General features: G+C 41.8%; 1 protein-coding gene across 1 annotated transcript in view; it reads right to left on the bottom strand.

Moving 5' to 3' along the window:
- The window catches only part of SATB2 (SATB homeobox 2), a 212,758-nt gene that overhangs the window by 120,979 nt on the left and 75,932 nt on the right, over window positions 1-15,847 (bottom strand). Inside the window, exons 4-5 of the mRNA XM_054972056.1 lie at window positions 3,194-3,320; window positions 2,384-2,507 (exon numbers count right to left, since the gene is read on the bottom strand). Coding sequence (XP_054828031.1) covers window positions 2,384-2,507; window positions 3,194-3,320 — 251 coding nt within the window. The remainder of the gene's footprint in view (window positions 1-2,383; window positions 2,508-3,193; window positions 3,321-15,847) is intronic.

Raw genomic sequence — 15,847 nt, 5'->3', positions numbered from 1 at the left:
CCGCGAGTTTACAGTGGTCCAGGCAAAGGTCACCTCTAGGGTTAGACTACTGTAACGCGCTCTATGCAGGGCTTCCCTTGAACTTGATCCGGCGGTTACAGCTGGTGCAGAATGCGGCTGCATGTGTTATCACGAGCTTGCCAACGTGTGAGCATATAACACCGTCACTGCGTCAGCTGCACTGGCTACCGGTGGAGAACCGAATCAAGTTCAAGTTTTTGGTATTAACCTATAAAGCCCTATGCGGACTGGGACCAGCGTATCTGCGGGACCACCTCTCCCCATATGAACCCCAGAGGACCTTCTGTTCTAGTGAGAAACATCTGTTAAAGGCCCCTGGCCCCAGGGAGGCCTGCCTGGCATCAACCAGGGCCAGGGCCTTTTCATTCTTGGCCCCAGCCTGGTGGAACACTCTGTCTGAAGAGACTAAGGCCCAGCAAGATTTGTTATCTTTTCGCCAGGCCTGCAAGACAGAGCTGTTCTGCCAGGCATATGAGCGGTGCTACCACCAATACCCCCGTTTTAAATACTCTTTTACTGCAGAGATGCACTGAGAAGTTGTTTTAAATCTGATCAGTGGAATTCTGTGCTGCTATGTTGATGTTTTTATTTATACTTGTATTTTAACTGTGTAAATTGGATGCTTTTAGGATTGTTAATTTATAATAACTGTTTTATATATTTTAACCTCTATGTATTTGTAATCTACCCTGAGCCTGCTGGAAATGTGGGGAGGGCAGAATAAAAGTCGAAAATAAATAAATAAATAAAAATCATTGTCATCGTCAATTATATTTAATTCTCGATGTGACCATATCTGAGGATACTTAAATCCAAAGACTGGAGCTATGAACAAACAAGATAGATCTTTCTACAAACCCGAAAAACACCCCAGGTTTGCAGAAAAATCTGAAATCTGAAAAATATGTGGTGCATATTTCTTTCTCATTTTACAATTACATATTAGAACACTGATCTCCTAGAAATCTCCTGATTTCTCTCACAAAAGAATATGCATACATCTGCAGTTTATTTTCATTGTTTGATTTTGTGCTGCTCTTTGAGACGGGGATCATTTACTAACAGGTACCACTTGCTAACTTAGTTATACCCAAAAACAAATGCCCTCAATGGCCACTGCTAGGTAACAACAAAATGTTGCCTGCTTTCAAGCCTTGGTTTCTGTCAGGGGAAGACGGTGGGCCCTTGTGGCCTCTGAGGGTGGACTCTAGGGCCAGGGCCAGCAGCAACCACTAGGCTACTTGATACCATGAGACTTGCATGACTCACTCAACAGTGGTTGCTTGGTAATGGATAGCAGCACCCACCCCGTGAAAGCCATAGTTTTCCCAGGTAGAGGCTGCCAGGGGGAAGGAAGGAGGAACAGATGAAGACAGAGGAACAGATAAAAGTAGATTGGTTGGTGGATGGGAATGACAGAAGAAAACAGGAAAAGAGAGACTATTGGAGTTTTCAGGGAAGCGAAAGAGGGGAAAGTGTGAGAAGGAAAAACGAGGTGCATCTTGCAAGTCCTTGCAGGTCCCCTGCTTGATATACGGAAATATATATAGAAATACTAACCAATTAAATAAAGTTCGACAAATGATAGAACCTAGGCCCATACCATCCTCACCACGGCCACTAACTGGTATCACATTTATTCCAGAACCAAAACTGACCTCCTCTCCACAAAATGTGAGATGAGATCCCCCTATAAATTCTGCACCACATTCAAAATCTCAAAATAATTGATTGCTACGTTGCTACAATCCCAAAAATGTTGCTGCATATGCATTTCTCAAAATGTAAGGTGAAACGTATTTGAGCTTGGGAAATCAGAATGCAGTGTATTTATTAGTGGCAATGTATTTGCAACTTGTTCGGAATCTAACACAGATAATATGTTTATTAGTTTTGAAAAATATTTTGCGTGGGCGTATACATGCACCTAGAGGGAACGAGAGAAGAAATAGGTGGATATACACATGGATATGTGTGTTTATGTATGTAGCACCACCTGGTTTGAGAGGTTTTTATAGCCCAAGCCTTTGAAAAGAGTATATTACAAACAGTTTCACCCCAAAGGTACCCTGTGGGGTAACCAAAAACACTACTAGAGGAAGAAAGGTAGAAGACAGAAGAAGCAACATTTACTTCAGAGCTAAATATGATCCGAAGAGTATCGGGGCAAGAAATAACCCTTTCAGTTTATTCTTCTACCACTCCTCCTATCTATGGGCCTTCCTTTTGGCCCTGCACCTTCAGTACATTTGTTTGTAAAGCACATGATATATTTGCCTCAAAATGCATTGCGGCACCTTCTATTTCACCCCAAAGATTTTATTGAGGCACATGCGCCTGGGCCACTAATACAAGTACCAACCTGAGAGAGGGGGCATTCTTTGGCTAGCGTGCTTTGATTCATCGCTTTGAGCAGCTCCTTTAAGGCATTACGGACTGTGGCGTGGTTCCACTGCTCTGCTGGCAAGTCTTCCAACTTTGAACAACTGTGAAAACAGGGAACAGAAGAACAAACAGGTGGAAAACTTTACCTGCAAGGATAGCTAGGAAGCTCTTCACGGGCAATAGCTATAAAGCTTTGTGACCACAAAATACAGTTTCACGCTTGAGCCTCCCAATTTTTAAACGTAAATCTTCAGTTCCGCCACAATATACACGCTGTGTATTTTTAAGCCCACTGAAACCAACAGGATTTAAGCACAGGTAACTGGGTAAAGGACCACTGTCTAAACTGAAACAATTATATTATTGGATGAAACTAGCTCTTTGCCACGGTGTCTCAGCAAGAGGTAAAATAACAACCTGACCCATCCAAGGTTTAATCCTGACTCTGAGTTTCTGGCTAAGGCCTACAAATAGCAAAAGAGTTTATTTTCCACATATAAATACACAAAGCATTTAATCGCACCTGGAAAAACTATTACATTGGGATGGTGGAAAGTTCCCTTTTAAGCATCTTGAATGACTATGCTTGTTCTCCAACATCATGTAAAGAAACAGTAGGCATGCTGATCAGGAAGAGCTGCCAGGAGATTCATTCTTGCTACATTTCACTTTCCATTTCAACAAAAGCCCAGAAATTAATGAAGACAGAATGTGCTAATCTCAGTAGTAACGCTGTGATTGACAGAGCAGCTCAGAGAATAGAGGGCAGATGTTCAGAAATACCCACCTTTGTAATTGAATTTTCAGTGTCACAACATGATAGACATCTTGTAACATGTCGGCAACTGTCGCATCAGGTGCATCTGTCACATAACTGAGAGGAAGAGGATTCCACCTCCCAAGTTTGATTATACCTGAAAAGAAAGGGCAGCATGAATAACAAACGGACACCGCATAACCTGCTGTTCACTGCAACGTCTAACTCTTTGTTCAGGAAAGATGTATTATGCAATAATCTTTAGACAATTGCTTAGAGATGTATATACCTCCTTAAGTTGATTCCTATATAGATTTAAAGCGCCGACCCCCACAATTCATGCCCTTTATCTTAAAATCTGGATATTCTATTTTTTTTTTTGAAAATTTTTTTATTGGGTTAGGATCAAATGTTTACACAATACAGTCAGTTTCCCCATTTCCTAATTTCTAACCCCCTCCCTTTCCCCCCCCTTTTGTTGACTTCCAACAGTTTTCCAACCCCCTGTCCCTTTTCCCTTACTCTTTATATATTCCTTTATCTAACAAATGTATATTCTCCCTTTATTCTAAGCAATACTTCTTTAACTATTTATAATACCCTGTACCCTAACTATAAATCCCTTTTTCGATAATGGATAAACAATTTATCCCATTTTTCATTATTCCCCTTTCAAATATTTCTATATATCATAAACTATGTAAACCATACATTCATATAAATCAACAATAAGTCAATAAAAACAAGTTTAACTTATACTCTATATGTTCTTCATTCTGTCTTCCTCTTTTGATTATATTTGTTTACATTAATATTTCTATTCCCCTTCAATCACAAGTCTATATATGATATCAATCAATTTGACTCATCTGCAGCTTCAGATAAACATATTCAGTTTGGTACATTGTACAGTATCAAAAAGAAAATATTGTTAGTTAGTCAATCCTTATAGTTAACCCTTATTATTAATTATTTTCTATCAATATTCTATTCATTATTCTATATATATCAATCTAATATCATAACTGCTTAGAAATTCTTTTTTACCTCTTTCTCCCCCCCGGTAAAGTCACCCCCCTCTACATTTTATTGAACTTCAATAGTTCTCAAACTGCCACAGTTCTCCTCCCACCTCCCATTTCTTCTCCAAATATTGTTTCAGCTTCTCCCAGTCTGTGTTAAACTGTCCTGAGTCCAGGTTTCTCAATTTTCTTGTCATTTTGTCCATTTCTGCCATATACAGCAATTTGTGGATCCAATCTTCAACAGTTGGCACTTCTTGTACTTTCCATTTTTGCGCATACAAAAGTCTAGCTGCTGCTGTCATATAAAATATCAAAGTCCTATGATGAGCTGGAATTCCCTCCATTCCCAAGTTTAGTAGCAGGAGTTCTGGGTTCTTATTGATTTGAAATTGTAAAATCTCACTCATTTCTCTTATTATTTCCCCCCAGTACTGCCTAGCTACCTCACACGTCCACCACATGTGGTAGAGGGAGCCCTCATGCTTCCTACATTTCCAGCATTTATTAGAAGTGTTCAAATTCCCTAGCGCAATCTTCTTTGGTGTCATGTACCAACGGTAAATCATTTTGTAAATGTTCTATTTAATATTAGCGCATGTCGTTATCTTCACTGTAGTCTTCCACAAGTATTCCCATGCCTCCATTGTTATCTCTTTGTTGAAATTTATGGCCCATTTCACCATTTGTACTTTGACTATTTCATCCTCAGTATACCATTTCAGCAGTGCTTGGTATACCTTAGATATTCTTTTCTTGTCCTCTTTAAGAAGGGTCTGCTCTAGTTCCGAATTTTCTGTTCGTATACCTCCCTTTACAGAGTCCGAGTTATATAAATCTCTTATCTGTCTATACTGGAACCAGTCATAATAAGGTGATAGTTCCTCCTGAGTCTTTATTCTGAGTTTAGATTCTTCAGTTCTAGTTATTTCTTTATAAGTTAAACATTGTTGCTCATTATCAACAGCTCTCGGATCTATCACCTCATATGGAACTACCCACAAAGGGGTTCCTTCTTGCAAATAAATTCTGTACTTCTTCCAGATTATATATAAACTTCTCCGTATATAGTGATGTAGGAACATCGAGTTCGCCTTTACTTTGTCATGCCATAAGTATGCGTGCCATCCAAATATTTTTTTATATCCCTCTAGGGCTAATAATTTCTTATTCTTTAACGTCATCCACTCCTTCAACCACACCAAGCAGATTGCGTCATGGTAAAGTCTTAGATTGGGCAGTTGCATTCCGCCTCTTTCCTTTGCATCTTGTAAAACTTTCATTTTCACTCGAGGCTTCTTGCCTGCCCATACGAAGTCTGATATTTTCCTCTGCCATTTTTCAAAATGCTTAGAGTCACTGATGATTGGTATTGTCTGTAGCAAAAACATTACTCTTGGTAACACATTCATCTTAACTGCTGCAATCCTTCCCAACCATGACAAATTTAGTCTATTCCATTTAATCAAAATCTGGATATTCTAAAGTGCTAAAAGCATCAAACAAGAAGTGATTGCTATTTCAAGGCTTCCAGAACTTTTCAGAGAAAATACATTTTGGCTCTGAAATAAACAAGGAAACACACACACACACACACACACACACACAGTTGTATACATCACTAGCACTAGATACATGTTTTGCTCTATCAGCATAGTCAAACAAGTTGTATCCCAGTTCCTAAGTAAGCCAGTTCCAGTGTGAATATCTTGTTGTTAATTTAAAATTTATACAAAGATACAAGGTGTATAAAACAACTGGATATTTTCTTTGGCAAGAGCAGCAGTATCACACTCAACAACTGACTCTAAACAGGTACTTGCCTGTGAGTTCCTTTGTATGTTACTTCTTATTTGTAAACAGCAGCAAGATCTTCTATAGGAAATAGAATATATGGCATATGGAACTCTTAGCTAAATAAGTTCTGCTTCACCATGGATGAGACCTTTGATAAATATGCTTTCATTATTCGATTGTGTCTTGCTTTTCATAGGGATTACGGAAAACAACAACTGATGCCCTAATCCAAGTTCTTTGAAAACATTTTAGGGATGGACAGTAGCCCGCTTCACCACAGCTATAATCACTGAACTTCCACTACTCATAAAACAGAGTCCAGAATAGGAGCTGACATTGTAGAGGAGAAAGAAAAAATAGGCCGCTGCCATCCATGCCTCTCCAAGGGCCAATTCATACATTACAGAGTCCCTGTATCTGCCACAAGGAAGCGGCATCAGAAGTGTTTTGTACCTCTCAGATCCATGTGGGCCAAGTTTTGATTGCAACTGCACATGGAAAGGTGGCTTTGCCCTCGCCCTACCCGTAATGCTATTTTCGTGTCCCGCCATTTCCTTTCTTACAAAAATTACACAGAGCCACATGAGTTGCCTAATTTTCACAACAGAGCAAGGAGGAGCATCATGAGAGGTTTCAGGGCACAAAAAAGCACAGGGATGGCCAAGGCCCTTCTCCATCTGTTCCCCTGTCTCTAGAAGAAACAGGCCTGCTTGTGGGCCAAGCTAGAAGTGCCAAATTACACTTGAATGGCAAGTGAACAGACTCACATGTATTCCTCCCTGTTCACTTGCACTCCACTTGCACTCCACTCGATCACGTAATGCAAGTGGAGCACAAGTGAACAGGGAGGAACACACGTGAATCTGTTCACTTGCCATTCAAGTGTAATTTGTCACTTCATGCTTGGCCCTCTGCCAGGGAAACTCTCAGCGCATGTCTCATACAAAGTCCTTCTGGTGGCCACAAGGACCTTGTAATGTGTGGATTGACCCTTGATGATATCAAGGTCACAGGATAAAATGAAGAGAGCCTCTAAACAAGCCCTTTCAACTGGTGCTCACTGCTACAGCCCTAAATCAAGAAGAAATATTTTCCTACTTGGAAAGGAATGGAAAATCCAGTATGACGGAGACCACCTAGTTGACAGGAAAGCTGTCTCTGGTGATCCCAAGCCCTTTTTCAGAGCATTCCGGGGGGGGGGGGTGAAAGTGCCCAGGGAGCCGACTAGCCCTTACATTAACATATGTTGGACCTATGTTGATGTAAGCCAAAGTTATTCCAGCCCAGCCCCCTGGTGCCACTCTGCCGAACTGGAATGCCAACACATCCCCACAGCGACCAGTCACCAGCAGGACTCAGGCACAAAACCCTGTGCTGGCATGGGGCTAGGAGGCAGTCATCTTCCTAAGCCACTTCAGGCTGAGTAACACCACCAAACAGCAGCAGTTACACCATGAAAAAAGACAATGTAGTCCATAGACACCCTTGCAAAGGGGAAAGTCAATTGCCCCCGACATGCACAGCGCATGTCATACAGGGCACATATCACTCCCATCTTGCAGCAGCTACACAGGCTCCCCATGGAATTCCAGATCAGATTCAAGGTTTTAGCCTTGACCTATAAAGCCCTGAGCAGACTGGGACCAACATACATATGGGACCACCTCTCACCGTATGTACCCCAGAGAGCACTTAGATCTGTAAAGAAATACTTGCTGGTGGTCCCTGGCCCTAGGGAGGCTCGATTCACCTCAACCAGAGGCAGGGCCTTTTCGGTCCTGGCTCCCACCTGGTGGAACTCTCTGTCTGTTGATACGTGGGCCTGCCACGACCTTCTGTCTTTTCAGCGGTCCTCCAAGAGGGAGAAGTTCTGCCAGGCATATGGTTGAGGCCACTCCTATGTTATCTGGTGAGCCTCCCTTCCAGTCTCCCGTCGAGAAGGGGCCATAATGTCATCTTGGCCTCTATATGAACAAACTTGAACCTGCCCCCCATCCCCCTTCCCTCCCTCCCCCATACAGCCTTAGAGCATGAGACACCTTGGTGGCAAGAAAAGTACAGAGTGGGTCCTTTGCAAAATTGAGTGAGCACTTTGCACTTACACTCCAGGGGGGCAGCAAAGTCCAGAATGTCTGACTAGCATATTTCATTGCAGACCCTGAACAGGTACCCTGTCTCAAGACATTTGGCTCAAAGGGACAAGGACACACTGACTGGTGAGCAGGGGATCCACCCGTCTCAACTTGCTCATCCACATCCCGTTCCCCTCAAAGGATGCTGTGTGATGCCCTCACAATGATGGCCTCCACAGCCAAGGCCAAAGGCATGTTGGGAGGGGAGACAGCCTGAGCCTGGCCCTCTAAGAACCATGGCCCATGTCTAACAATTGGACAGGCTCTTAGGGAAGCATACCTGACACAGCTGCCTCAGACGGTGGGGGGACAGAGGATGCCTGCAGCCCATAACAGGGCTGTCCGTAGACTTCCTAGACTGGACTCCCTCTGCTTTGGATAGAGGGCACAACTGTGGGTCAGACTGGCTGGGAGCTGCTCCTCTGTGCCCCCTCAATAAGGTAGCCAAGCAACCCTGAGACTCATTCCCATGCAGGATCAGAGCAGCAATTTCATTTCAGGCAACCACAGAACATTCCTGTGATGGATAGGTGACAGTCATTGAGATAGTAGCAGCGTCTGCCTCAGTGAGGTCTCTTGCCCCCCACCCTGTATGGGGCTATGGTTCCTCCCGGGGCACTGCAGACCTTGCTGTGGCTGATGCTGCGGCTGTGCTCTTTGCTGACACAACACACGTGGCATTAGTCTGCTCCCTAAGGACTTCTGGGGGGGGGGGGGTGAGGGGATGTCAGTGTATGAACTTGGCCAGGGCAAGTTCTCCAGTCTTCATAGAAACACCAGGAGAATCCACCAATCATACACCAGCTGCCCTTGATGAGTGCCAGCTGCAGGTCGAGTTACTCTCCAGTGGCGAACGTGACTACGGACTTCAGTGCCGTCTCCCCCCCCCCCCCCATGTGCCTCCACAACAACCTATTGCACTATTGGAGTACAATGTCAACCCCATTTGATGGATATATCGACATTCTCAGTGTAGGCTTGAGAGAACAGTACAGAGAAAAGGAAATTCTCTGCAAATTCTCATGGAAAAAAATAGGTTCCTTACTTTTCCCTTAGATATCCTGATTCCCGGAAAGTTGCAAAAAAGCAAACAAAAAAAAAAATCCTTGACTGGAAGCCTACTGATAGAAACAGCCAGAGACTCAAGTAAAGGCCCCTGGTGCCTGGTTCCACCTCTTGCCTTAGCTATCAAGAGACAGACTGGAGCAAAGAGAAAGTAACGATCTTCCTTAGCTCATCCAGCAAGAGTCAGTCAACTGCTCCTCCTCCGCCAGGTAAGACTGGAAGCATCCCAGCTATTATGGCCAAGAGTAAGTTTCTGAGGACAGATTGATAAAATGATAACAGCCCACTAACGCTATTACCAGCTTGTGCATAACTCTGGAATTTTATATTTCAATACCAAATCCAGTGAGAAGAATAAAACGGGATTTAGTCCCAGACTTTCCCAGCTAACATTCCAAGATCAAGCTCCTTCATAGTATAATGTTTTGGAATACACTGCCTGCCATTAAATGCCTAAAAACAGGGCATGAAGAGAACAAAACACTAACATCGTGCCACTGTTTCAAGGTTTCACAATCTGGCGCTGAATATGCTACAGTATAAATAGTGCCTAGACTCTGATCCTGCACAGTCGCACACAAAGCTCATTCACAGTACTGTATGTTTTCAGAGCTTGTTCTTCATACCACATTCTCCTTGCCAACATAAAGGTTGCTTTTCTTAAAGGGGACAGTTTCCTAGAGCTCAGTCACAGGCAGGTGAAAGAGCCCTCCAATTGGCTCTTAGGTGTGTTATTTTTCCCCACTGTACAGTGCCACCATTAAGTTTTCCGTATTTTCTTTGTTATACTGGAATAACAGAAAGTGATGCAAGACCTTTCTCAAATGGTGGCCACTATTTTTATGAACTCTGGTCAGCGAGAGAACTCCTTCAGGGCTTTCTAAAGATCGTTTTTTAGCACTACAAAGTGAAGACAGACCTGCCAGGCTAAGACCACCATGGGAAGGAAAATATATGTCTGGACTGCATATTATAACCAGACAACCACAGCAATATCTGCACTGGGGGAAAAAAAAGATTGTGGTAGTGAAAATAGTAATAAAAATCAGAAATATGGAGGATTTACAGACTGTATATGTAATTAGGGACCCTATGAAAAGAGTCTCCAATCACATCTATAGAATATTTGGAAGATAATGTCCTCTCCTTGAATGAATATTTACTGTTGTATTGAGCTACTGAGTAGATTAGAGGGAGCAAGATTCGAATCTAGTAGCACCTTAAAGACCAACACAATTTCCAAGGTGTAAGCTTTCAAGAGTCAAGTTCCCTTCATCAGATACAAGGAGCAATGGAGACTCCTGAGTCTTTATATCTCAATCAGAAAGTGGGAGAGAAGGGAGGCAAGGTATAAAGATACAATGCAATTTGAGTTTCATATAGGGTTGCTAATCTCCAAGTGGGGCCTGGAAATCTCCAAGGTTTACAACTGATCTCTAGACTATAGCGATCAGTTTACCTGGAGAAAATGGCTAATGGAGTACTCCTCTCCCCCAACACCCCCCCCCAAACCATGCCTAGCCTAGCAGAAAGTTCCCTCCCCTTCCCAAACACTGCCTTCTCTGGCAGCACCCCCAAACAGCCCGGAATTTCTCAACTTGGAGTTGGCAACCTAAATTCCAATCGATGTTTATTGTTTATCTTAAACAGATACAACAACCACTGCATCACTTAATAAGACTGACCAGGTTCACGTTAAATTTCCTCCCTTCTACGTCCTGTCATGGCAGACTACATCTCCCACAAAGCACTGCTTTCAATACTGTTATTTATAGTCTGTTTCTAAGAATACCACACTTACTCATACAATTTGTAAAAGTTAGAATGAATCTACATATGGAAAGGGCTGAGCCAGCAGAGATGATCTTCTGCCATCCGTACACGTATGTGAACATATACAGTCCTAGAGTATGGTTCATTAGGAACGCAGAGTGATCTTTTTTTATTCCAATAGTTGATATTTGGGTACAAACGCCATAAAGAACCAAATATCAGTATCCTTGTTAACACACCAGTTTTAACCAATCTTGGATGACGACAGTGGCAAAAACATGAGATAGAGTGTTAAAAGTATACGAATTTAATGCATCCAGTTTTGCACTGCTATACTTGTCAGGATGATTCCTTTTCAGTCAATGGTAATACTATCTGCAAAAAGTTAGTGATGATAGCACTGAAGAAATACAAGGCAGTGGAAGTTCTACATCTAGGAACTGCAACCCCGTAACACCACAAAGCAGCAGAGAAAGCACAGCACAAATTACTTTGCAGGATATTTTTTTTTTGCTACCTGTGCTCAGGCAGATTTTCTCTTAGGAAGAGGAGTTTGTCTTGGCCAACAGTACAGATGCACAGGTGTTGCCATAACGCTCGGTGCTTTTGCACATCAACACCTGCTGCAAGTCCCCTCTCTTCATTACAGCTTTGCATATGCATACTATATTTTTTTCAGCCAGCTTACCATACCATAAGAATTACGAACGTAACTTGGAGGCTGACAGGTACCCTCACTTGATGCTAGGTCTGTACTGAGAACAGCAGATATGCAGTTCAGATATTATAAGCAACGGATCAAATTTATCAAAGAATAATCTCTCTCTTAATGAGCACAAGCCATTCATTACTGCAACTGCTTTCCACAAAATACCAGAAGATCCCATAATTTCAGTCTCAGACCTCTTCTGATAGCTTTTAGATTATTTTTCCTTTTTTTAAAAAAAGTAATATATCCTGCCATTATACAAGTTTCTCTTCTGAGTTAGTTTGTTTTGAAACTGCATTAAAACCTTCAATGCAAAAAAACCGGATTGTACCCAACCAATGTTCTGCTGGTAGAAGGGGAATGGGGGAAGGAACAATCTCACCCAGTTCCCTTCCTCACTATAGCTCCACACCCCTGTGGCTTTTTATCCACATGGTCCCTTGACTACCAGCATAAGCTTTTCAGGGACTGCACACGGAGGGGACCAATCCACTTCTGCTAGCAGAAAGCTGGCGGGATTCAACCTTAAATGTTTAGAATTAAGTGTACCCACTGGTTATATGGTTATGTTTTCTAAGCACGTGCAAATATTTAGGATTAAGACAGAATTCTTGTTGGGAACTAAATGTTGAAGGGTTCTACTCTGAAGTGGGACAAAAATTCAAAAAAAATAAGAGATCTGGCACACAGCATGTTGTTTGCAATTATATATGGCTTTTACATGTCAAATGTTACAAAACAACAATTAGTTTCTCTAAGATGGAGTCCTAGAACGGATCCTCTGATGCAATGAACCATTTTATAAAAAAAGAGATACATTTCAATAAACATTCAATTAAGGCTCTTTTATGTGCAGCAACCTATGTGTGTGACTGTTCTTAACACAAGCATGGGGGTTCAATTCAAACATAACACAAAACCACTGCTTTTTAAAATTATGGTTAGCTCAGGAAACCAAGATTTGGATTGCAAATAATGGCTCAGTTGACACATTGTGTGAAAAACAATGTTGCACTTACCTGTAACTGTTGTTCATCTAGGTCTTCATGCAGGCACACATCAGGACTGCACAGGCCAGCCATGGAGATAGATTTTTCAAGCTGTCAAAGGCAGGGGGCGCTCTGTCCCCGAAACACGCATGCATGCGGACATTCCCGCCGAAATCCAGTGTAGCTAGGCAGAGCACCCAATTCCCTCAGTTCCCCTAAGCCGCTAGAGGTAAGGAAAATAGAGGTCTCTCACAGCGGGGTAGGAGGGACGGAATATGTGCCTGCACAAAGACCTAGATAAACAACAGTTTCAGTGCTACACTCTTTTCATCATCTGTCTTTCATGCAGTCCCACATTGGGATTATGGCAAGCTAGTCACCAATGAAGGATGGAAGAGGTAAGTTGAACAGAGAGTGCAAGACTGCTGCCTTCAACCTGGAGGCTTGATCTCCTCTTGTTGTGGGCGTGAAGAGCAGGCAATTCTTGCACTTCTCCACAATATGGCCCTCTCCTAGGCAAGCTAAGCAGAGTAAATGGCCATCAGTCTTTGCCATCTTTGTGCCATAATCTGCGCACTTTTTAAATAAGGATTTGCCAGCCATTTTTCGCCTTGGCCTCGGGCGTAGTCAAAGGAAAAAAAGGGGGCACTTCAACTCACGACCCGATCCGCAACAGGTCTCCAAACCCCTTTCACCTTTGCTTCCTCTTCTTTTTCTTTTTAACAAATACTAACACTATTATTAACTATTAACTACAACTACACTACAAACTTTAACTATGTACAAAAAACATCCATCAAAGCCTAATCGAAGAGAGAGTGATCCAAGAATGTCCGTTTCTCGCAGCAGCAGAAAACAAACTGGGGAAAGGAGGGGGCGACCTCCCCAATCACGTGGCCATTTAGGCAGGAAGAACCAGCTCAGACCGGCTGCAGGGGAGGATGCCCTCCTTAACAGCCTAAAAACTAGAAAGATTCTCTTCCAAGCAGCTGGCCTGCGCAAGTGCAGTCTCCAGTATGGGACTGCACTGAAGACCACAGATGAAACAACAGTTTCAGTGCAACACTGTTTTCATCGTTGGTCTTTCATGCAGCCCCACATTGGGAGTATGGCAAGATACTCGCCAATGAAGGAGGGTGGAAGAGTTACATTGAATAGAGAGTGCACGACTGCTGTCCCTACTGCTGCATCCTTCTAGCATGTGTGTCAGTAGAATAGTGCTTAATAAAGGTGTCCGCTGAAGACCATGTGGCAGCCTGGCTGATGCCCTTGAGTGGAGTTCCCCCAGAGGAAGGAGGCAGATGAAGATTGTGCTCTGGTCGAGTGGGCCTTGATCATCATTGAAAACAGCACTTTAGCATGTTTGTACGCTGCTTTGATTGCCGCTACAACACACTTGGACCATGTGGCGGCCTGGATTGCAGTGGGCAGACCCTTATGTGGGCCTGCATAGCAGATAAAGAGGGCTTTCAATCATCTGTGTAAATAATAAAGTAAGGTCCTTTTTGCATTCATGTGTGGAATGATTTCTTGGACTCTCAGGATGGGTGGGGGAAAAACACTGGTAGGGTCACCTTTTGTTGGAGGTGTAATTTGGAGACTACCTTGAGGAGGAATTTGAGGTTTGGGTGTAGGATAACCTTTTCATCAAAGAATTGTATGAAAGAAGGTCTGAGTGGAGTGATGCCAGTTCACTCACTCTTTGGAGAGATGTGATTGCCCTAAGAAAGCTACCTTCCAAGAAAGTAGGGAAGTATTACATTGGCCCCATTGGTTCAAACAGGAGAAACATCAGTTGTGTGAGGAGTAGGGAGAGACTCCACTAGGGTATGGGAGATGCTCTTGGGGGGAACATGTTGTTGGTCCCTTTATGGAATTGCTTGCAAGCAATATGGAAAGAGATCAAGACAGATCTAATAAGATGGGAGAAACTACGATTATCATTGTTGGGAAGAATATCTGTAATTAAAATGAATGTTTTGCCTAGAATGTTATTTTTGTTTCAAACGATACCAATTTTGACATTGGATACACCATTTAAACATTGGCAGAAAGATATATCTAAGTTTGTTTGGCAGAAGAAAAAAACCATGAATTAAAATTGAAGTATTACAAGATACCAAAGAAAGAGTGGATCTCGGTCTACCTAGTTTGAATATATACTTTGGCTTGTTGTTTGGTATGGCTTAAGGAATGGTTATTGTTGAGGCATTCAAGACTATTGGAGTAAGAGGATTACGATCTAAGATTTGAATGGCATGCTTATTTACGGTATGATAAAGTTAATGTGGATTTAAAAAAATATTATATTAGATGTGCCATTTGGAGAATTTGGAACAAATATAAACCTAGACTATGTTTTAAAGCACCATTATGTATATCACCTCAAGAAGTATTTTTAGAAGAGAAATGATATTTAAAAATAGGTGGTTGATGTATCAAGATATGTTAGACATTTTTCAAAGTGAATGTGAGATGAAGAAGATTTGACTATACAAGGATTTTCATGTCAGTGGTTTTGGTATGCTCAATTAAAAGATTCAAAGTAGATAAAAAGATGTTTGGATTTGATCAGAATATGTCGGACTTTGAGAATGAATTGTGTATAAATGATTATCATGTTATTGCTAAAATATATAAACTTTTGTTGAGATTGTATACAGTTAAAGTATGTATGATAAAATAGGCAATGAATTTTGGATACAGTATTCACAAGGAACAATGGGAAAATATGTGGTTGAAGGATCTTGAATTTACTTTAAGTTCGAATTTGAAAGAGAACTTTTATAAAATGATGTACAGATGATATATTTCAACAGAGAAACTATCCAAAATGTCTAAGAATGTTTCGAATAGGTGATGGAAGTGTCAACAAAAAGAAGGGACATTTTACCATTTATGGTGGACCATTAGCTTAATAAAGCTAAGAAGTTTGGGAAACAAATCCATTTAACTGTTCAGAAGATCATAACTTACTTTGTAAACCACTGAGTGGGTGTTAAGTTGTCCTGAAGGGCAGTATATAAATTGAATACTATTATTATTATCATCATCATCATCATCATCATCATCATCATCATCATCATCATCATCATCATCATCATCATCATCATCATCATCATCATCTTAAAGAATAATATACAAATGAAACCAGAGATGTTTTTGTTGGGCTTAATAGACAAACCGTTATAAAGTAC

Source organism: Eublepharis macularius, chromosome 2 (genome assembly GCF_028583425.1).
Source record: "Eublepharis macularius isolate TG4126 chromosome 2, MPM_Emac_v1.0, whole genome shotgun sequence".
In the NCBI taxonomy this organism is placed as follows: Eukaryota; Metazoa; Chordata; class Lepidosauria; order Squamata; family Eublepharidae; genus Eublepharis; species Eublepharis macularius.
Note: the sequence above shows the minus strand (reverse complement) of the source record. Positions and strands in the feature narration are given on the sequence as shown.